Raw genomic sequence first — 25,103 nt, forward strand, 5'->3', positions numbered from 1 at the left:
TTAGGACTACAAAGCAACTAACAACATTATGACAAGTACAAAACCTCACTTATCAATATTAACTTTGAACAAAAATAGCTTAATTGTTCCACTCAAAAGACAAGATACAAGCATATGCTATCTACAAGAGACCTATCTTCTGTGTAACGAGATCCACAGGCTCAAAGTCAAGGGGTGGAGAAAGATCAATCACGCAAATGGAAAACAAAAAAGAGCAGGGGTTGTTATTCTTGTTATCAAATAAAATGGACTTTAAACCAACAACATAAAAAAAAAGACAAAGAAGGGAATTATATAATGATAAAGAGTTCAATTCGACAAGAAGATTTAACTAGCCTAAACATATACACACTCAATACACACCAGAGCATCCAAATTTATAAAATACTACTAGACTGAAGAAAAGACAAGCAGCCATACAGTAATACTGGGGGACTTCAACACCCCACTGACAACACTAGACAGATCATCAAGGAAGAAAACTAACAAAGAAACTCTAGAATTAAATTAGACTTTTGACCAAATGGACCTAATAGACATCTACAGAAGATTCCAACTGACAACTACAGGATATACATTTCTCTTATCTGTGCATGGAACATTCTCTGAAGTTGACCATATACTGGGTCACAAAGCAAGTCTCAAAAAATTTTAAAAAGTCAAAATCATATCAAGGATCTTCTCAGACCATAGTGGAATAAAATTAGAAATCAATACCAGGAGGAACGCTCAAAACCATATGAGTACATGGAAACTAAGCAACTTGGCATTGAATGACTTTAGGGTAAACAATGAAATTAAGGCAGAAATTTAAAAAAATTTTGAAACAAATGAACATAGAGACAGAACATATCAATACCTCTTGGATACAGCAAAAGCAGTGTTAAGAGGAAAGTTTACAGCACTAAATGCTTATATCAAAAAGACAGATCTCAAATTAATAATGTCACACCTAGAGGAAAGAGAAACAAGAACAAACCAAGCCCAAGCTGGCAAAAGAAAAGAAATAAAGATCAGAGCAGATCTTTATTCTTTAAATGAAATTGAGACCAAAGAAATCATACAAAGAATCAACAAAATAAAAAGTTATTTGAAAACACAAACAAAATTGATGAGACTACTAGGCAAGATTAAGCAAGAAAAAGAAGAGATGATTTTAATAAGCACAATCAGATATAACAAAGGTGACATCACAACTGATACCACAGAAATACAAAAAGTCCTCAGAGAATACTATGAACCCCTATGCACACAAACTAGAAAACCTAGAGGAAATAGGTTAATTCCCAGAATCATACAATCTCCCAAGACTGAACAAGGAAGAAACTCAAATCTTGAATAGGTCATTAAGTAGTTACAAAATTCCATCAGTAATTTAAAAAAAAAAAAATCAACAACCAAATGAAGCCCAAGATAGCCGGATTCAAAGCCAAATTCTACCATATGCACAAAGAAGAGCTGGTACCAATTTTACTGAAACTATTGAAAAAAATATATATATATATAAATAATATATATAATATATATATATATTTTTTTTTTAAGGAAGAAAGATTCCTCCTTAACTAATATCATCCTGATATCAAAATCTGGCAAGGACATACACACAAAAAGAAAACAAGTCAATACCCATGATGAACACAGATGCAAAAACCATCAATAAAATACTAGCAAACCAAATCCAGCTGGACATCAAAAAGTCAAATTAATCACAATCCAGTGGGTTTTATTCCAGAAATACAAGGATGGTTCAATATTTGCAAATCAATAAATGTTACTCACCACATAAAGAGAATTAAAAACCATATGATCATCTCAATAGATACAGAAAAAGCATTCAATGAAGTCCAAAATCCCTTCATGATAAAAGCTCTTAACAAACTAAGCATTGTAAGAAACATACCTAAAAATAATAAGACCCATATATGACAAACTCACAGCCAAAATCATATTGAATGGGGAAAAGTTGAAAGCATTCCCCCTAAGAAGTGGAACAAGACAAGGATGTACACTCTGCACTCACACCACTTCTATTCAACATAGTACCAGAAGTCCTAGCCACAGCAATCAGGCAAGAGAAAGAAGAAAAAGCATCCAAATAGGAAAAGAGGAAGTGAAATGATCTTTGTTCAATGATGACAAGATCCTATACCTAGAAAACCTAAAGATTCCTCCTAAAGACAGTAGTCATTAGGATAAATGACTTCAGTAGTTTCATGATACAAATTTAATGCACAAAAATCAGTTGTGTTTCTACACAGTAATAAAACTCAAGATGAGAACCAAGTAAGAACTCAATCCCATTTACAACTGCCACACACACACAAAATAAAATACCTGGAATACATTTAACCAAGGAGGTAAAAGAGAACTACAAAACACTGATAAAAGAAAGTACAGACACAAACAAAAGAACAAAAAAAACTCACGCTCACAGATAAGGAAAAATCAATATAGTTAAAATAACTATATTGCCCAAAGCAATCTACAGATTCAACAAACTATCTATCAAATAAATAATGTCATTTTCCACAGAATTAGAAAAAACTATTCTAAAATTCATATGGAACCAAAAAAGAGCCTGAGTAGCCAACAAAGTCCGAAGCAAAAACAAAGCCCGAGGCATCACATTCCCCAACTTCAAACTACCCTACAAGGCTATAGTAACCAAAACAGCATGGTACTGGTATAAAAAATAGACACATGAACAATGAAATAGAATACAGAACTCAGAAATAAAGCAGCATACCTGCAGCCAACAGATCTTTAACAAAGTCTACAAACTAAGCAATGGGGAAAAGGACTCCCTATTCAATAAATGGTGCTGGGATAACTGGGCTAACCATATACAGAAGAATGAAACTAGACCTCTACCTATCACCATATGCAAAAAATTAACTGGAGATGGATTAAAGACTTAAAGATAAGACCTCAAAGTATAAAAAAATCCTAGAAGAAAACCCAGGAAATACCCTTCTGGACATCACCCTTGGCAAAAAATTTATGAGCAAGTCCTCAAAAGCAATGGCAACAAGAACAAAAATAGACAACTGGTACCTAATTAAACCAAAAAGCTTCTGCACAGCAAAAGAAACTATTAGCAGAATAAATAACGTCCAAAATGTGAGAAAATACTTGCAAACTACACATCCGACAACGGACTAATATCCAGAATCTAAAATTTGTAACTTAAATCAAGAAAAAAAATCAAATAATCCCATTAAAAAATGGGCAAAGGACGTAAGGTACTTCTCAAAAGATACACAGGCGGCCATGAAAAATATGAAAAAATACTGAACATCACTAATCATTAGAGAAATGTAAATCGAAACAATGAGATACCATCTCATACCAGTTTAGAATGGCTATTTTAAAAGGCTATGGAGAAAACAGAATAGTTATACACTGTTGGTGGAAATGTAAGTTAGTTCAGCCAGTGTGGAAAGGAATTTGGAGGTTTCTCCAACAGATAAAAGAGAACTACCATTCAACCCACTAATCCCATTACTAGGTATGTACCCAAAGAAAAGTAAATTGTTCTACCAAAAAGACACCTGTATTCTTATGTTCATCACAGCACTATTCACAGTAGTAAAAACATGGAATCAACCTATGGTGCTCATCAATGGTGGACTGTATAAAGAAAATGTGGTACATACACACCATGGAATATGACACGGCCATAAAAAAGAATGGTATCATATCCTTTGCAGCAACATGGATGGAGCTAGAGGCCATTATCATAAGTGAAATAAATCAGAAATAGAGAATCAAATAGGCATGCTCTCACTTACAAGTGGGAGCTAAACAATGGGCATGCACGGACATAAAGAGGAAATAATAGACACTGGGCACACCAAAAGGGGAGAAAGATGAAGGGAAGGAAGTGAGGGTTGAAAAACAACCTACTGGATAATATATTCACTATTTGGGTGATGGGTTAGTTCTCTGAAGCCCTAATCACAGCATTACACAATATACTCATGCAGCAAACACAGACATGGACCTCCTGAATTTGTAATTATTTTTATTTTTATTTTTTTCGAGACAGAGTCTTGCTCTGTCGCCCAGGTTGGAGTGAAGTGGCACTATCTCGGCCTACTGCAACCTCTGCCTCCTGGGTTCAAGCGATTCTCCTGCCTCAGCCTCCCAAGCAGCTGGGATTACAGATGCACACTATCATGCCTGGCTAATTTTTGTATTTTTAATAGAGATGGGATTCCACTGTGTTGGCCAGGCTGGTCTGGAACTCCTGAACTCGTGGTCCACCCACCTCAGCCACCCAAAGTGCTGGGATTACACACATGTGCCACCATGCCTGGCCTCTGTAATTACTGTTTTAAAAGAGGTACAGCCAGGCGCAGTGGCTCACACCTGTAATCCCAGTACTTTGGGAGGCTGAGGTGGGTGGATCACGAGTTCAGGAGTTCGAGACCAGCCTGGCCAACATGGTGAAACCCCATCTCTATTAAAAATACAAAAATTAGCCAGGCGTGGTAGCGTGCGCCTGTAATCTCAGCTAATTGGGAGGCTGAGGCAGGAGAATCGCTTGAACCTAGGAGGCAGAGGTTGCAGTGACCCGAGATCATGCCACTGCACTCCAGCCTGGGCGACAGAGAAAGACTTCGTCTCAGAAAAAAAAAAAAAAAAAAAAAGAGAGAGGTACAGACCACCTCTCAGTGCCAGCAGCAGTATGTCTGACAGAAAAGATGACCAAAAAAGAAGGGATGGGAAATTGATGCTGACCAAACACACTATAAAAGTACACCCTGTAGAAAACCAAAAAAGCAGCAAAAACACCAAAGCAGTTATCCAATGTCAGCCACCACAAAAAGAAGATAGACAGTAGAGTGGGTAGCACCCACTGTAACAGCTAGAAGACTTCCCACATCTCTACATCAAAATAAATTTCCAAAGAAAAAGGTCCAAGTTCCAGTCAATCACAATTCATGGGGATAGCTTTCCTCCAGATCTGGCTCTGAACTCACCAGGTACTAACCATTTGGCCATCACTGCCCAACTAATGAAAGAAGTGAACACTGAAGAAGATGCTACATCAAAAGGACCAAATGTTTTCAAAAAAGAAAAGAGGACTGCAAAGTTGAAGGCTGATTTTTAATAACAGGTATCTCAAATAGAGACAAATTAACCAGACAGAAGAAACCCAAAAGTGGTAACAGTTCTAAAAATCTAAAAGTTTTTAGAGCTGCAGTTTAAAAACCAAGAGGAAGTCCTGAAACAAGCAAGCATCTGCTTTGTTCAAAGGCAAGAAGTATATGAACTCAGTAATAATAATGACTGTGAAAAACCAGTTGGGAGGTCGAGTGTGGTGACTTACACCTGTAATCCTAGCACTTTGGGAGGCTGAGGCAGGTGGATCGCCTGAGGTCAGGAGTTCAAGACCAGCCTGTCCAACATGGTGAAACCCCATCTCTATTAAAAATACAAAAATTAGCTGGGCTTGGTGGCAGACACCTGTAATCCCAGCTACACGAGAGGCTGAGGCAGGAGAATCGCTTGAACCTGGGAGGCAGAGGTTGCAATGAGCCGAGATGGAGCCACTTCACTGTAGCCTGGGCAAAAGAGCGAAACTCTGCCAAAAAAACAAAAACAAAACCAGACGGGAGTTTCCAGAGCATTAGCATATGTAGTCATGGATAGAGTTAGAGGCTTTGTTATTATCTTGTAACTAGAAGCTATTTTATGAAATTTAATTTTGATGTGGTCATCCCTCTTTATACCACTGCACTGGCCTGAATGGAAATACCAGCGTGTGCTAAAACTGCATGTGAGCATACAGTGAATGTGTGTGTGAATATTTATGTGTGTGTATATATTTATGATGTATGCACATTTTTACACAACCGGTTTGTTCTGTAGTGATACAGTTTGGTATTCTTTTCTTCTGGCTATTGCTGCACCCTATCACAAGCATAAGCAGCTATTTGAAATTACTTATCACTGCCACTCTCTGAACTCAGACAACCTCCATCCTAAAAAATGGGATTTGGTACCAAGAAAAGGCTTTTTTTCACTAAACTTTTGTTTCAAAATATACTAGTTTCCACTGTCCTCCACACGTGCCTTACAGTATTGTCAGAATTGTCTTTGAGGGGGTTTTTTAAAGAAATATTTTCTTGGCTGGGTGTTGTAGCTCATGGCTGCAATCCCAGCACTTTGGGGGGCCAAGATGGGATGATCTCTTGAAGCCAGGAGTTTGAGACCAGCCTGGGCAACACAGTGAGACTCCATTTCTTTAAAAAATTAAGTTTTTTTTTTTTTTTTTTTGAGATGGAGCCTCACTGTGTAGCCCAGGCTGGAGTGCAGTGGCACGATCTCGGCTCACTGCAAGCTCCGCCTCCCAGGTTCACGCCATTCTCCTGCCTCAGCCTCCCGAGTAGCTGGGACTATAGGCACCCGCCACCACGCCCAGCTAATTTTTTTTTTGTATTTTTAGTAGAGACGGGGTTTCACCGTGTTAGCCGGGATGGTCTCGATCGCCTGACCTCGTGATCCGCCTGCCTCGGCCTCCCAAAGTGCTGGGATTACAGGCGTGAGCCACCGTACCCAGCCAAAATTAAGTTTTTTTAAAAAAGAAATACTTTATTGATTAAGCGATAAATAAAAATAGTCTGCCACTGGACGGCATGAAATGAGAACACAGGATGTCTTCTGTATATTCCTACAAACATACCGAATTTGAATCTCATCATGAAAATAGCAGAGACATGTAACTTGGGACAATCTACAAAAATAATTGGACTGTAACCTTCACGAGTGTTTAAGTCATGAAGTCAAACGATCCTTTGACTAAAAAAGGACAAAACATCCTATGCCCTTTGATAAAGGACATGCATGAGATGACTGTCAAAATCTGAATGGGGTCTGAGGATTACACAGTAGCTCTGTATCAATGCCAATTTTTTTTACTTTGATGGTTATGCTATGGTTATGTAAGGGAAAGTTCTTGTTTCTAGAAAATAAGAAATATGGGCCAGGCGCGGTGGCTCACTCCTGTAATCCCAGCACTTTGGGAAGCCGAGGTGGGCAGATCACCTGAGGTCAGGAGTTCGAGACCAACCTGACCAACATGGAGAAACCCTGTCTCTACTAAAAATACAAAAAAAAATTAGCCAGGCATGGTGCATGCCCGTAATCCCAGCTACTCGGGAGGCTGAGGTGGAAGAATTGCTTGAACCTGGGAGGCGGAGGTTGCAGTGAGCCGAGATCGCGCCATTGCACTCCAGCCTGGGCAACAAGAGCAAAACTCCATCTCAAAAAAACGAAAAATAAGAAAATAAGAAATATGTCCTAAGGTATTTGAGGATAAATACGGCAAGAGATAAACCACTTAACACTCAAATGGCAAAAAGAAAAATTTCTGAACGGTGCTTGCAACTTTTCTATAAACTTGAGATTGTTTCCAAATTATTATTATTATTATTTTGAGATGGAGTTTTGCTCTTGTTGCCCAGGCTGGAGTGCAATGGTGCAATCTTGGGTCACCACAACCTCCACCTCCCTGGTTCAAGTAATTCTCCTGCCTCAGTCTCCCGAGTAGCTGGGATTACAGGCATACGCCACCATGCCTGGCTAATTTTTTTTGTATTTTTAGTAGAGTTGGGGTTTCTCCATGTTGGTCAGACTGGTCTCGAACTCCTGACCTCAGGTGATCAGCCCACCTTGGCCTCTCAAAGTGCTGGGATTACAGGTGTGAGCCAATACGCCCAGCCTGTTTCCAAATTAATTTTTAAGTGATGTTTCTTGAGGAAAAAAAAAAAAAAAAAAGCAACCCTATCTTCAGCATTTAGTAAAGGAACACAGTATTAAAAACTGATAGATATAGAAAAAGAGTTGAATGTGTCTTGTGTGTTCAAGTGGATTTTCGAATGTGTTCAAGTGGATTTTTAAAGATTTTTTTGGAAAAGAAATTTAAATGAGGTAAAAAGGTTTGAGTCAGCTTTTTATAGTAAGAACAGAAAGGTTGTCTAATCACATACACTCTTCCCCAGTGTTGTTTTTTTACTGACTACTTTCATGCCACTTCTTTTTAAAATGCACTTTACTTTCTGATATTCTTAATGAAAAATAATTGAACTATAAACAACTTCTGGGGATGCCGAGCGCAATGGTTCATGCCTGTAATCTCAGTACTTTGGGAGGCTGAGGCGAGCAGATCACGAGGTCAGGAGTTTGAGACCAGCTTGGCCAACATGGTGAAACCACGTCTCTACTAAAAATACAAAAAGTAGCCAGGAGTGGTGGCACGTACCCGTAGTCCCAGCTACTCAGGAGGCCGAGGCAGGAGAATCACTTGAACCCGGGAGGTGGAGGTTGCAGTGAGCTGAGATTGCACCACTGCACTCCAGCCTGGGTGACACACACACACACACACACACACACACACACACACACACTTCTGGGGCAAGATAAGCAATTCAGCATGAATTCTCAAATAGAGGACTAAGAGAAATGGCATTACTCTATAACTTCTTCTCTCATTCTCACTCATCCCTACCAATACAACCCTGTTTTAAATTCAAATGTCATGAAAAGTTGGTGCTTGTCATCAAAAAGCTTATCCACCACAATCAAGCTGGCGTCATCCCTAGGATGCAAGGCTGGTTCAACATATGCAAATCAATAAAGGTAATGTATCACATAAACAGAACTAAAGAGAAAAACCACATGATTATCTCAATAGATGCAGAAAACATTTTTGATAAAATTCAACATCTCTTCATGTTAAAAACTCTCAATAAACTGGGAATCAAAGGAACATACCTCAAAATAGTAAGAGCTGGCCGGGCGTGGTGACTCACGCCTGTAATCCCAGCACTTGGGAGGCCAAGGCGGACGGATCACCTGAGGTCAGGAGTTCAAGACCAGCCTGGCCAACGTGGTGAAACCCCATCTCTACTAAAAATACAAAAAATTACCCGGGTATGATGGCAGGTGCCTGTAACCCCAGCTACTTGGAAGGCTGAGGCAGGACAATTGCTTGAACCCAGGAGGCAGAGGTTGCAGTGAGCCGAGATCACGCCATTGCACTCCAGCCTGGGCAACAGGAGCGAAACTCCATCTCAAAAAAAAAAAAAAAAAAAAAATAGTAAGAGCCATTTACAACAAACCCACAGCCAATATCATACTGAATGGACAAAAGGTGGAAGTATTCCCCCTGAAAACCAGCACAAGACAAGGATGTCCTCTCTCATCACTGCTATACCAGCACAAGACAAGGATGCCCTCTCTCACCACTGCTATTCAACATAGTATTGGAAGTTCTGGCCAGGGCAATCAAGCAAGAGAAAGAAATAAAGGGTATTCAAATACGAAGAGAGGAAGTCAAATTGTCTTTGTCTTTGCAAATGACATGATCCTATGTCTAGAAAACCCCACTGTCTCAGCCCAAAACCTTCTTAAGCTGATAAGCAACTTCAGCAAAATCTCAGGATACAAAATCAATGTGCAAAAATCACAAGCATTCCTACACACCAACAACAGACAAGCAGAGAGCCAACCAAAAAGTAGGCAAAGAACATGAACAGACACTTCTCAAAAGAAGACATTTATGTAGCCAAAAAACATACGAAAAAAAAAGAAAGCTCAACATCACTGATCATTAGAGAAACGCAAATCAAAACCACAATGAGATACCATTTCATGGCAGTCAGAATGGTGATTATTAAAAAGTCAAAGCTGGGCATGGTGGCTCACGCCTGTAATCCCAGCACTCTGGGAGGCTGAGGAAGGTGGACCACCTGAGGTTGGGAATTCAAGACTAGCCTGACCAACATGGAGAAACCTCATCTCTACTAAAAATACAGTATTAGCCGGGCATGGTGATGCATGCCTGTAATCCCAGCTACTCGGGAGGCTGAGGCAGGGGAATTCTGTTTTATGGCACACGTATGTTCACTGCAGCACTATTCACAATAGCAGAGACATGGAATCAACCCAAATGCCCATCAATGATAGAATGAATAAAGAAAATGTGGTACATACATACACACAATGGAATACTATGCAGCCATAAAAAGGAAAGAGATCATGTCCTTTGCAGGGACATGGAGGAAGCTGGAAGCCATTATCCTCAGCAAACTAACACACGAAGAGAAAACTGAACACCACATGTTCTCACTTGTAAGTGGGAGCTAAACAATGAGAACACATGGACACAGTCCAACACACACTGGGGCCTGTTGAGGGGTAGGGTGGGGAGAGGGAAAGCATCAGGAAAAAGAGTTAATGAATGCTGGGCTTAATACCTAGGTGATGTGTTGATGGGTGCAGCAAACCACCATGGCACACGTTTACCTATGTAACAATCCTGCACATGTACACTGGACCTTAAAAATTTTTTTTAAATAAAAAATTGGTGCTTCTCAGAAACAACTAGGCCTCAAGTCAGAATTATATGTGTTCTATGCACCCTAACTTCCAAGGAAGAGACTGTTCTTGATGAACTTCAATTAGATATATATTGTATTGGCTTATCTAGTAGATCTTAATTTATAGTCATATTCTCAGATTTCCACAAACTGTACTGTTTTGTGAAAGAGCTGTCTTGGGTTCAGAGTGTACAGAGTGGTCATGAAATAGCAAATCCAGCTACCCTGAATCATTAACTTCACAGGGTTATATACTACAGTAAGAGGTGATTACGAAGCCAGATAGCAAATGTATCTCAACCTACCACAAAGGTAGCATTTTTAACTTGTTAGGTATTTCCTAGAAGCAATATGCTCTATAATCTGGGAAGGCAGATACAAGCAGCTGTTTCTAGTTCCAATGACATTACCATTCTCACAAATGAAACCATTCACAAAAGTGGACAAAGATGTAGAAAAATGATGACTTATTTTCAATAGGAGACAATAGACCATTCCTAATGGGACATATATTTTCTTTCAAGCAAAGGAAACCTCCTGCTTAATACATTTTGTCATTTTTTGAACAGAAACCTTTTAACCAGTGATACACAGTGGCGTAACATGTTTCAGATGCACTTGCATTTACTATTGAAGAAAAGCCATGAAAAGTAGTAATAGTTATTTCTTTAAGTTTTTCCCATGTTAGAGCCTGAGAAATTCTAATTCATGGAGTGTATCAATTATTATAAAGACGTTTAATTTTATATTAAGATTTGAAAGGTTTTTTAATGAACATTAAGCAAGTCCACATATTTTCTAACTTTCCACAGGTTCCAAAAATAGAGGAAGGAACCCAATTTTGAAATGTTGGTTTTAAAAAATTACAATATTTTTACATGAAATTGAGAGTAATTTCTGAACATCTTTACTTCTTTGTACCTTTGAAATAATGTACATTGTGTAAAACACTGGGATGCTTTGATTAGCACAGACTTAGAAAAATTAAGGATGCTCATAGTTACATTTCATACTTAGTAAATTCATATTAACTAAATTTTTAAAAGATCCTCATATGCCCCTAATAGTTCAAAAGCTCCTTAAGACGTAAGACCATGTTGACTTTATGGGTGAATGTTCAGCTCCTAGTACAGTCTCTGAAATATAGAGATGGTTGTTTAATGGTTGTTTAATCCAAGTTTCCATTTATATTTATAGTAAATCATCATTTCCCTACTGCTACTCTCGGCCTCCAAGAAAGCTAGCTCTGTCCAACTAATGGTTCTAGGACAACTGGGGCCGGATAAATCTCTCTAAATCAGTAAAGATCCCAGCAACTCAACTGCTTCAAGAGACAACAGACAGAAGATGTCTATACATTAAGTATTTAGTCAATAGCATTATAAAGCACTCTGAAACAGAAAGAGCAGGATTTTTTTAAAAAGTACTTTGAAAGAGAACAGAAGATCACAGCTGAAATAGGGAGAATGCATTCCTGCTTGAGTGCATACAATCTATCTGGCCTTTCACAAATGTGATTTAGTTTAACCTAACCAAAATTTGGATAAAATTACAAATTTTATAAATAAAAAAACCCCGAGGCTCAGAGAAGTAGCTTGACCAAAGTTGTGAGTAGAAGATCAAAATTTATAGCCAGATTTGTCTAAATCCAAATCTCACGCCCTTACCAATATATTACCTCAGAACAAAATTTAGTTTTTAAGATCCTTTTTAAATAATAAAAATGGACAAATGACACACACTTATAAAATAAATAGCAACTTTTCATTGTAAAGCAAATGCACTCACCTGCCCTGCTTTACTAAATCGATGGCCTGCCAATATCATATGAAACGCGTATTTTCTAACCATGGGACTTTTCATGTTTATAAAGCAATGTGCTGCCTGTTCCAAAAGAAGTGCACTTCGAAGATCAGAATCCTAGTGAATGTTTAAAAGAGAAAAAGGTTAGTTTCACCAAGTTAAAAGTAAATAGATAACTAGTGAAAAAAACATTTAATTTCTTAATATATAGCATATCCAATGTTTAACTTAAGAGTATATGAGGGCAAAGATCAAGGGGCAAACCAATCTTGATTTTTCCAATAAACACAAAATTCTTTTAAGCTTTGAAAACATCTTCTACCATGAAATACTTAGCTTTTGATAAAAGCCACATGTCTGGTTATGATATGTGCCATGTACCAAATCTGTGAATAATTGCAATCCTTTCTCAAATGGCAAAAAAGTATGTAAACTACAAATTTAATACAGGTATACCGATAAAAAATAAACCAGAAAACATTTACACCAATCGAATTTCCTCTGAAAATTGACTTGTTGGCATATTTTCATCCACCCAAGAAAACATGTACATAGATTATGAAATATTCTAATCTACTACTTCATTCTCTGTAAAATTTTACTGTATTTAAAGGAATCCTCAACTTTTGCTATAATTCTAGAGGGCCAAATCGACTGCATTTCATTAAAAAGTTCAGAGGGCTTCTGCTTCAAAGATTTTCTTTTCACCTGTTATTATTACATTAATGAAGAATACAACTCAAGTAAGTTTCCACTTCAACTGAACCTTACAGTACAGCATCTACAAAACCACATACATTACGTCACTGCCCTTAAGACAAATCTTTTGACTGAAAGAGTCATCACTTTACAGATAACTGAGAAAGTACTGAAGGTTGCTGATTAAATATCAACAACATTTTCACCAAAACTTTCTCCAGGTTTTTAGCTGTTCTCAAGCTGAACTTACCATGCCCTTCCATGTGTTCTGCTGCCATTATTTTCCCCAGGGAAAGTTGAAAACAGAAAACATTGACTTTAAATGCGATAATCTCAACAAATTATAGTTACATCAAAAGTGTTCACAGACCATTGATTAGCATAAACTGTCTCTGCGTCAATCATAGAATTATACTAGAGCTGAAACAGACTCGAGGAAATCATCTAGAAAGCATTCAGTAAATGGCAGCTATTATCTATTTCATCCTCCTCCTGACAAAAACTAAATGATTAGATGATTGCTCTAGTAATTAAGATCCAAAAGCTAGTAAGTAAAAAAGTCAGAAATATGTAATTAATGAGTGGTTCTTAAAAACGGGTTTGTGTCAGAAATACTTAGGGGAGCTTGGGAGCCTATTTTATTTTTTAGAAAAATGTTTTCTTTTTAGAAATTATTAATACAAACTAATTTTTTTAAAAAGAATACGTTTGAAGAAAAAAGTGAACATCTTTCCTAGCCCATGCTTCATGTCATTTGCCAGAGTAACTATTCTTTACAGCTTAATAGTGTTGTGTCATGTCACCCCTCCTATATATGTATGTGCATGTGTTTACATGCCTAATACATATGGATTTTTTAAAATACATATATATTTTGATACATAAGTGGTATTTATATGGAGTACCTTGCTTTTTTCACTTATGTAATGGACATCTTTCTAAGACATCTACATCTGTCTCATTTATTTTAAAGCTACACTGTATTCCATTATATAAATGTACCCTAACTTACCAATTGATTGTTTCATATTTTGTTACTACATAAAATGATTTGATAACTATCTTTATAGAAACATTTGAATAATTATTCAAATATTTTTAATAGAGAAATTTCTGGAAGTAGAACTGTGGAGTTAATGAAAGCTATGCATATACTACTTCAGATTCTAATCAATATAGCCAAACTGCTACAAAAAAAGTAGCACCAATACATACTCTCATCAACAAAGAATAAGAGTATATGTGTTCCACTCTACTCAGCCAAAAATCTTTAAAATTTTTAGCTAATAAAATAAAAATGACACCCGGGAGCTCACACCTGTAATTCCAGAACTTTGGGAGGTGAAGGTGGGGGATCGTTTTGAGCCAAAGCGTTCAAGACCAGCCTGGGCAACAAAAAGAGACCCCTGTCTCTACAAAAATTAGCTGGGCATGATGGTGAGTGTCTGTGGTCCTAGCTACTTGGGAGGCTGAGGCAGGAGAATCACCTGAGCCTGGGAGGCTGCGGCTGCAGTGAGCCATGAATGCACCACTGCACTCCAGCCTTGGTGAACGAATGACGCCTTGTCTCAAAAAAGGGGGAAAAAAAAAAAACAACATCTTGTTCCTTAACATACATTTCATAGTAGGACTGTTAATCTTTTCATATGTTTAGGGGATTTTGTAATTTTCCTATGAATTGCCTGTTTATGCTCTTTTGTGAATGGTTTGTTGCGATTTTCTGCTTTGTAAGAGCCCTTGTATGCTCTTAATATTGGTCCTTTGTGATATATTTTGCAAATAGTATTTTCCAGTTTTGACATGAAAGAGTTTATTCTTTTGCAGGGAAGCACACTCTCTTTGCCTTTATAGTGTCAAGATATTACATCAAACTAAGAAAGGATGTTATCATTCCAGGACTTTAAAAAGTGGTCTCCTAGTATTTGCTTCTAGGTGTGTGTGTGTGTGTGTGTGTGTGTGTGCGCGCGTGTGCCTGTGTGTGTGTTACTCTGGTTTCATTTTTTATTATAGCTTAATCAAGCCATAATATATTAAAACACAATGAATAAGCTAAGATTCCAACCCAAACAGCTGGTTAGGTATCACAATACCATTTTGTGAGTAAGTTAGCTCTCTCCACTGATTTTAAATGATACCTTAATCATATGCAGTATTTAAATTCTCATTCCAGCCCATTAATGTCTATTCTTATCACTGTATAGAGTTTTACTTTCTGTAGCCTTATATTTTAATAGCCATATATTTTAATATCTAAAATAGGTAATTCTCCCTAATTATTGTTTCTATTTCAGAATTTCACTTAGGCCTCAACAGAGTTCAGTTTTTTAAGTGCTGTAATTTCTTAAGTCTATTCTTAGCACAATGCACATATGCATGCATACATACACACGAAAAAATAAAATAAAATAATATACACACACGCACTTTTTTACTGCCTATGAAGCTTCACTAAACTGCAAAACCTGGATGGGCAGCAATCCTGGACATTCTCATAAGCTAAGAATATCCCCTGAGAATATTTAATGGTTTGCAAATGATTCTAACGCACAATCCAGTTAAAAACCAAAATGAGAAACCCTTAGCATTCCCAAATTTAACACTCAAGAACTGACCAACTGAAGGCAGATGTGGAAGTCCATGGCCTTCCATGGTATTAATTTGGCTGAAACAAAATTTTGACTCTTGCATGTGGACAATCAGTTTCTAGACTGACTGAGAATCAGTTTCTAGAGCTGAATACCATGTTCTCATATCTTAGTCCAGCTTTATTCTTCATTGGACCCTGACTCTTACTGTGACACCCAAAGTGGTAAAAACATTGTTTTGAGAGGAGGAAAATTGCCCTGAAAAGAATGACAACTGGTATCAGTGTTGATGGAAGAGAAATAAAAGGATTTTTACAAAGTGATGGTTTTATCCAGAAAGCAAAGGCTTTAAATGAACTGAAAGATAAAATTTTAATACAGTGGTGTATTTCACGCCATCGAATAACAAGTTTTGTTTATGTTCTATAAGAAACTAAGAAAAAAAAATCTGTTGATAGCACTTCAACAAGAACTCTGGCCTATGAAAATTCTCCACAACCAAGAGATAATTTTAACAAAAGATAAAAAGATAACAATAACTTAAAATATGAGAGTATGTACAGGAAAAAAAAATCACCTGAGGTAGAGGCCTCAATTAACACTTCAATAAAAACACAGTTGATAAAGCCACCAGTTGCAGCTAACTAACTGAATTAAACATCAAACAAAAGATGGCTCTAAGCTTTTAAGATTTCATCTCTGCATAATTGTGAAGTTAACAGGAAAGGTGCTATCAGCTGATAAATTTCCCATAAGACCAGTTACTCCTAAGCTGAAGAAACTTACAAAAAACTGGTATTAGCATCCCTAGAAACTGATTTTTCATATTTAAAATAGTAACAGAAAAAATGGGTTATAAGACCAGAATAAGTGTTCAACACAGAAACAGACACAAGCAGGTATGTCTTAAGCACCAAATTCATATACATCCTATGCAGTGATAAAGGTAGTATGTTTCACCATTAAACTGGGTTTGCTCTGCCATTCTGAGAATCCCAGGGCATAAAACAAAAAATATGATTCACTTGACCAAAAATTTGCAGTACACAAAGTCAAAGCACAGCTCCTCCTTTTGCCTAGGCCTCATTAACTATCTTTTGCTATGACGGTATTAGCAAAAATCTAGGGAACACAGCTCAGGAATGTCAAGAGTATGTAACTCAATTCTCCAGCTTCAAAACCAGTGTACATCTCTTGATATTATACAGCCTTTCTAGTTAACAAAATACATACAGTAAATGTAAATTGTTGGTAAAGATTTAACATAATTTATAAACATTATGCCTAATAATCATTAGTTTCAAGTTATCTCAAAGAAATTTATGAAAGGTATAGCAGAAAAGGCCATTAAGAATCACAATTTCTGGGTACGTGCACCACCACTTGCCCCCTCTCCCCACCACATGGCAGCAAATAACAATGATACATTTTCTAGACTTTCATGATAAAACAAATCATCCAGATTTGAGAAAGAAAAGTGGAAACAAAGAGTTGGAAAGAAGAGAAAAATGACAAAAAATAACACGGTTATAATGCAGACAGGAGAACTTGCTCTGAAGAAATTTTATTCACATATGTGGATAGAATGGCATATTGAAATCATTTAAGCAAGGAAGAAAAAAAGGAATTTTATTGAAGCTCCTGAACCATAAATTCTTTTTACATTCACTGATAATCCTTAGGTTGAAGAACACAGCAACACATTCAAAGCCAAGTTAAGATTATTTATTATAATAGAGAATATCAAAATACTCAAAAGCCTATATTCAGCTCTACAAATAGTTTGTCTGTTATCTATTCATATTTATTAGTCAGTGTCCATGCAATAACAATTATTAAACATTTTAAATATCACTTCTGAACCTAACTAGCTAGACCTTACAGAAACTTTTGTAGAAGAATTAATGGTTCAGTTACAACAAACACTTGTAGAGCATCTAATCCATGTGCCAAGGCCAGTGTTAGGCAACATGAATAAAAACAGAAAGCAACACGGTTCCCTGCCCTCAAGAAGCTAACAGCTTAAGAAGCTTAAACATAATTTCCAATATAATATAATATGACAAGTCAGGTTTTACAGCATTGTATGAGAGAGCAGAACAGACACACTTAGGACAAACAGGTGTATTAGGAAAGACTATCTGAAGTACACAACTGATATCATGACTAGTAAATTAGGCAAAGCAAAAGGAAAAAGGCCGCAGTCCCAAAGAGAAAATATTAAGAATGAGAACTAGAACAGTAGAAGTTTAAGAAAAACCAACAACAAAAGAAAGAGAGAGAAGTAAACTATTTGGAGATACAAAAAGAAAATATATTTTTAAAGGTTAAAATTTTTTAATTAAATAAATAATGTTTAAGAGCTTCAAAACAAAAATTACTCCCACCCCCACCCCCACTCTGCACTGGATTACAGACAGGATATGAGAATACAGGAATATCTCAAGCCATTTCTGCCTTGAGCAAATAGAGGGCTAGTTAGTGATAACATAATTTAAGATCACGATATATTAGGTAAAAAATTTTATGGGTTTATTTATATGTTAATTTAAGATGCCTTGGAAACACGCAAGTAGATAAATCTTTGTTGTTGTTGTTGAGACAAGAGTCTCGCTCTGTCGCCCAGGCTGGAGTGCAGTGGTGCGATCTCAGCTCACTGCAACCTCCACCTTGTGTTCAAGCAATTCTCCTGCCTCAGCCTCCTGAGTAGCTGAGATTACAGGTGTGCACCACCATGCCTGGTTAATTTTTGTATTTTTAGTAGAGACAGGATCACACTATGTTGGCCAGGCTGGTCTCAAACTCCTGACCTCAGGTGATCTGCCCGCCTCGGCCTCCCAGAGTGCTAGGATTACAGGCATGAGCCATCATGCCTGGCCACAAGTAGATAAATCTTAAAGACAGTTGGCCATACAAATCTAAAGCTCAAGGAAAGGTCAGGGTTGAAGACAGATTTGAAAGTGAAAAGCATGGCTGTGAACAAGATCATCCCCAAAACGTAAAGAGTTAAAAAGTGCATTGGTCCAAGGATTAAAATTCTAGGATAATTTAAAATTTAAGGAGCAAACAAAGGAGGTGTTTGATTTTGTTCCTTCGTTCTTCAGTATTCATCTAAAAAATGTGTTATTAACAGTACTTATAAAGGAATTACTACCATTCTTTACAAGCCTGCAGTCAATGTAACTCAATAATATTTGTTGTAAAATCTTCAACAACTATACATGAATTACATTTTTCTCTTTTAAAATATTCACAATATAGGTTTTTTAAATGTTTAAGATGATTTTCTTAAAAAGTTCATGCTAGTTGAAAGTAAAACTAAAAATTCCTCAGTGATTAATCTTTTAAAATTAGCTTTATCTCCCTAGCAAGCAGACTCGGATAACAAAATATGAATAATAAAAAATAAAATATCATTTTATATTAGGAACAATGCACATGCATATTGTTTTCAATATTCTTATTCAAAGGACAAAACGTAATAAGTCACAGAGTATGCTCAATACATGTCTGTAGTTAATAATGAAATGTAGGCTTAAAATACGTAAATAAATTTAATTTATAAAAAATTACATTTAAAATTAACTCAACAAAAAACTAAAATAGCCATGTTGTAAATTCCCAAAGACAGATTTCCCTGGCTAATTTTATGTTTTGTAAAGCCTTTCAAGAAAAAAGATACATCTTTTTAAAAAAAAAGAACAATGCTAATTAAAGCAAATACTACACAGTTTCAGTACCTCACTGGTCAACCGTATTAGGAGAGCTGCAGCCTCTGAATATTTGCTTTGGCTTTTTAAAAGTTCAGCACTAAGCAACACACATCTTTCAGCCAACACCATATTCCTATAGAAAAAAGGACAAGAAGATAAAATCAGCACAATAATACCTTAGCACATCAAAGTAAATGTGTTCAGCAAAAGATTCCAATTACAGTTTTAGAGGATAGTTGCAGGGAGATGGTTCCAGGACCCTCCAGGATACTAAAATCCAAGGTTTATCAAGTTCCTTATATAAAATTGCATAGCATTTGCCTATTAACCCATACACATCCTCTTATATAATTTAAATAATCTCTATATTACTTATAATACCTACTACAATGTAAATACTATGTATATCATTGTTACACCTTATTTTTTATTTGTATTTTAAATTTTTGTATTGTTATTATTTATTGTTGGTTTTTTCCCAAATATTTTTAATCTGCAATTAGTTGAATCTGCAGATGCAGAACCTGCAGATACATAGGGCTGACTGTAAAAAGAAGAAAAGAAGTCTATGTCCTTGTTTTGCACCTACCAAAAAGGTTTTTTAAAAAAATCTTCAAAGACTTCTTATAACTCATCAAAACTTTTCATTATCATGTAATTTGGCAGTAAGAATACAATGCAAAGTCATATCTCCTGCATGCAAAAAAGCTAGAACTGGTTCCAGAACCTATTTAACAAAGTCTGCTTTGAACAGAAAAATATAAACATGTCACACATTATTTCTTTCTCCTTCCCTATGCAAATTCTGACTGTGTTTCATTTTGCTGGCTACTTTGAGAAATATTTAGGTATTTTCCCCCTGGTAGTACCATTAGGATATTTCTGCTGGAGATGGCTTACAGCCAGTGTTGTCTGATTGATTCCTGATCCAATTTTAGTTTTTTTTTGTAAAAACACAATCAGTTGATTTTGTGGACTACTATATCAGTAATCTAGAATTAGATTATCCATTTTAGAAAAGAATAAAAACAAATGAAAACATTCTTACTATGAAGTTACAAGATGGAATCCTATTGCTGGCAAACAGCAGCAAAAGTTTTTCTTTTTACTTTCTAATCCTTATAGAATCAAAAATATCACTTGGCTTTAAAATTATTAATATAACTAAAGCTTGCTAACTTGAACTTACTTTGGAAACCCATTCTAAACGATGAATAGTATTTATTTTAGAAACACAATTTACTCCTTTCAAAAATTCAAAAATTACTATACTGACTTGTCATAAACTTTCTACAAATCACACCTTTTCTTGGAGGTTAGATATTTATGAATACCTAAGACTGTTTTGATGAACACAAAAGACTCCTATATACTAGCAACTACTTATATAACAGGTTCAGTTCTTAAAGATTTGTCTTCAGTAAATTTTATAAACTCCCTTAAATCTTAACACTTATTTTACTTATTTATGTTTGATTCCTAAACCATTTATCCCATATGGTCAATTACTTCAGTTTCCTCATCTGTAAAATGAGGATAACAATAGCATGCACGATTTCAGAGGTTTGTTGTTAAGACTAAATGAGCATATAGATTTCTTTGGCATGGTGGCGAATGCTGAACACTCAAAAAATGTTTATTATTATCTTATTAATGATGTTGTTCTGTTCTAACCATGTTACCATTACGATGACTACTTTTACTTCAACATTATAGGGGTTTTATAGGGGTCAAAACTGCCTCTATATCTGCCTTCCAGTGCGTCTATTCTGAAACAACAGATAAGTCGGATTAATCTTTCCGAAAAATAACTTTTATTACGTCAACTCTCTACTCAAATATTCGGTAATTTTCCATTTACTACTACGTAAGTCTCCACTGCAGCTTAATAAAAATAATACATGGGCCTGGCGCGGTGGCTCACACCTGTAATCCCAGGATTTTGGGAGGCCAAGGTGGGCGGATCATGAGGTCAAAAGTTTGAGACCAGCCTGGCCAAAACAGTGAAACACCTTCTCTACTAAAAATACAAAAAATTAGCTGGGCATGGTGGCGGATGCCTGTAATCCCACCTACTTGGGAGGCCGAGACAGGAGAATCACTTGAACCTAGGAGGTGGAGGTAGCAATGAGCTGAGATCACACCATTGCATTCCAGCCGGGTGACAATGTGAGACTGTCTCAAAAAAAAAAAAAAAAAAAAAAACAGGGCTGGGCATGGTGGCTCATGCCTGTAATACCAGCACTTTGGGAGGCCGAGGTGGGTGGATCTCTTGAGGTCAAGCATTCGAGACCAGCCTGGCAAACATGGTGAAACCGTCTCTACTAAAAATACAAAATAGCCAGGCATGGTGGCGCGCACCTGTAATCCCAGCTACTCCAAAGGCTGAGACAGGAGAATCACTCAAACCCAGGAAGAAGAGGTTACAGTGAGCCAAGATTGCGCCACTGCACTCCCACCTGGGCGACAGAGCAAGACTCCGTCTCAAAAAAAACCAGAAACAAAAATAAAAATAATACATGACAGTAAAGGTTCCTCACACAGATTTATCTCAAACCTCCTTTCCAAATTTATCATTCAGTACTTTCCCTATACAGAAACCTTCCAACCTAGCCAGGGCTTTCTTCTCTTTAGCCAATAATGCACATCTAAAACATTATGCCTGCCAATCACAATTCCTGATACGTCTTCATGGTTATCAAGTCCTAACCACCTTTCTTTCAAGATCTATCCATCAAATATCCCATGAAATCTCCCCTGACCACTGGGGACCAGCTCATAGTCTCCTTATAGGTGGTGAGTTCTCACTTTTATAGGGTTCCAACAGAAAGCACTATGAATACAATATTGTTTAACTATTTGTGTTTTGCCTATTTAACAAAGAAAATGCAAAATGACTAATTCCTAACTTGATAGCAGTTTAAAGTTAGAAATGTCCCCACAATACAAATTACCTTCAATGTAACATATAATCTCAACATTACATAACACATTCCTAACCACCAATCCAAACAAAATAGAAAAGAAAAAGGTATAATAAAACACTAACTTTTTAAAAATCACCTCAACTTGTCTCCGACTATATTAACTTGATTTGGGAGTTTAGGAATGGGAAAAAAGAAAAAAAAAAGAACAAACTGACCTTTAACTGGATACAACATAATTCTTATATAGTCACCTACTTGCAGATATCTCTGTATGTCTGAATTGCTGTATCCATGTAATGAGCAGGATATGGCCTAGGTGCTCCTGGTTGAAGAAAAGCAGACACTGCTGCCATTTCCTAAAATAAAAGACATAGTTTACATATTTCAAAAGAAGAAACAGTCTTACAGTTTAGATGGGAAACTAAAAGTTGGAATGAAATTTGCTGGTTTTTTTTTTTTAACTGGATACACATGTATAAACTTCATAGCCTAATGCAGACTTGAAAAACACATTTGTAGCCCAGTCACTCTTCAGAGAACATGGGTGATCCGACTCTGGAAGGACTGAAGTCAGAGAGGTCAAAAGAGCACCTAGAATTCAAGTAAGTAATGAGTAAGAGTCTTATAGAAACCTCCAAGTAGCACTGTCTTACTTGGCTCTTGTGAGCAAAGACTGCAGTACCTTCAATTAAGGCCTTTAAAACATCCTTAAAGACTAGTGGATCCTTGGCCACCTGGTCTCAGAGAAATCATGAGAGTAACAGGCATTTCTTTATTGTATTTATATTATTTCTCTTTCTACTTTCCAATTTCTGAACACCCTCAATGACCACTGTTTTGGGATGTGTTTTTCCTGAAAGAACATGGGGAATACAGAGATCAAAAGGGAGATGCTTCCATTACAGGTAAAGTTAGATCAGATAAGATTTAGCAGTTAAACTCCAGGAAAATGAAGAATGAATTCTGGTGTCCAGACAATTATGAAAGGCTCAGGCAAATATAAGGGCACCACGGGCTACATGGGGAGCAAAGACTGCCTCCTAAGATTTGTTTAGACCCCAGGGAGGTCTTCACTTTTGCCTAAACTCAGATTTGCCATGGAAATTCCAGAGCAGACATTTGGATTTGTCCTCCTTTGGGCGTCTACGTGAATGTTGTGTGGCAGTGTCAGTGGGTGCACGTATATACAATGTGCTTATGGGTGAATGTTTGGTCAGGCCTAGTGGTTAGGTGTGTTGTCCATCACTTTTATTTTGTCCAGATTTTTTAATCTTCTGTTTTCTATAGCTACTCATGTTTCCCCTTCCTCTTTGTCACTGTAGTATTTGACAGTTATCTTTTCCCATCAAAAATATGCTGAACTGGCCGGGTGTGGTGACGCATGCCTGTAATCCCAGCACTTTGGGAGGCTGAGGCGGACGGATCACTTGACATCAGGAGTTGGAGACCAGCCTTGTGAACATGGTGAAACACTGTCTCTAATAAAAATACAAAAATTCCTGAACACCCTCAACAGCCAGAAGTGGTGGCAGGTGCCTGTAATCCTAGCTACTCAGGAGGCTGAAGCAGGAGAATCGCTTGAACCCGGGAAGCGGGGGTTGCATTGAAGCGAGATAGTGCCACTGCACTCTGGCCTGGGTGACAGAGTGAGATTTGGTCTCAAAAAACAAACAAACAATAACAACAACAACAACAAAATATGCTGACCCTACACTGGTCCGAGCAACCTCTTGGGTCACAGCAAGAGGTTATTTCTGTTAAGCAGCATCTTACCCCCAGTGTTCTCCCAGATATTCTGCCTAACAGCTTTAAGTGGGAGGTTGAATAGTCAGTTTATCTAAGCCATCTATTTTTCCAACTAGCTTGAAAGGTATTTCCATTTATGTTTACTCCATGGGCCTCTGATATGCTGAGATGTAACACAGTTTTGGTTGTGGTATCATCTGTTATAGAGACAAAGGGAAAAAAGGTTGGCCAGGCCCAACATAACCAGCATGTTAGGTTGCCACTGGAGATGGGGGAGTCAGTCTCCACTTTACACAGCTGGGTTTTTCTCCTCTAACCCATTTGCCGGGCTTTCTGTTTGAAAATAGCCCCTACTGGCCAGGCGCGGTGGCTCACGCCTGTAATCCAGCACTTTGGGAGGCCGAGGCAGGCGGATCACGATGTCAGGATATCGAGACCATCCTGGCTAACACAGTGAAACCCCATCTCTACTAAAAATACAAAAAATTAGCTGGGCGAGGTGGCGGGCGCCTGTAGTCCCAGCTACTCGGGAGGCTGAGGCAGGAGAATGGCGTGAACCCCGGGGAACGGAGCCTGCAGTGAGCCGAGATCGTGCCACTGCACTCCAGCCTGGGTGACAGCGAGACTCATCTCAAAAAAAAAAAAAAAAGAAAATAGCCCCTACTCCTCTCCAGTGTCCTGCTTTTTGATTGTGTGTGTGTGTGTGTGTGTGTGTTTTCCCTGTGACACTGGAAGTGGCAACAATTTTCCACCCAGAGAGAAGCTTTGGCCCACAATGCTCCAAGAAGGAATTTCCAAGTGTATGTGTGTGTGTGTTTTTTCCCTGTGACACTGGAAGTGGCAACAATTTTCCACCCAGAGAGCAGCTTTGGCCCACAATGCTCCAAGAAGGAATTTCCGTGTGTGTGTGTGTGTGTGTGTGTGTGTGTGTGTGTGTGTGTGTGTGCGCGCGTGCCCCCACAATGCACCAAGAAGGAATTTCCGTGTGTGTGTGTGTGTGTGTGTGTGTGTGTGTGTGTGTGTGTTTTCCCTGTGACACTGGAAGTGGCAACAATTTTCCACCCAGAGAGAAGCTTTGGCCCACAATGCTCCAAGAAGGAATTTCCAAGTATTTGCTGGTGGAAAAAGAGCAGAGGCTACGACAAGAATGATTTAGTGTTGTACTTTCAGAAGAATTATCTACGACAGTAATATAATTAATACATTTATATAAGCTTTCAATCTTAAAATTCTCTAGTT

The 25,103-nt window shown here is 37.5% G+C and overlaps 1 protein-coding gene across 4 annotated transcripts in view; it reads right to left on the reverse strand.

Moving 5' to 3' along the window:
- TRAPPC8 (trafficking protein particle complex subunit 8) overlaps positions 1-25,103 on the reverse strand; it is a 113,441-nt gene that overhangs the window by 48,598 nt on the left and 39,740 nt on the right. For all 4 annotated transcript variants that reach the window (XM_055368284.2, XM_055368285.2, XM_055368286.2 and 1 more), the window contains exons 10-12: positions 22,374-22,474; positions 19,219-19,324; positions 12,180-12,311 (exon numbers count right to left, since the gene is read on the reverse strand). In XM_055368284.2, the coding sequence (XP_055224259.1) occupies positions 12,180-12,311; positions 19,219-19,324; positions 22,374-22,474 (339 nt within the window). The remainder of the gene's footprint in view (positions 1-12,179; positions 12,312-19,218; positions 19,325-22,373; positions 22,475-25,103) is intronic.

This window comes from Gorilla gorilla, chromosome 17, assembly GCF_029281585.2.
Source record: "Gorilla gorilla gorilla isolate KB3781 chromosome 17, NHGRI_mGorGor1-v2.1_pri, whole genome shotgun sequence".
NCBI lineage: Eukaryota > Metazoa > Chordata > Mammalia > Primates > Hominidae > Gorilla > Gorilla gorilla.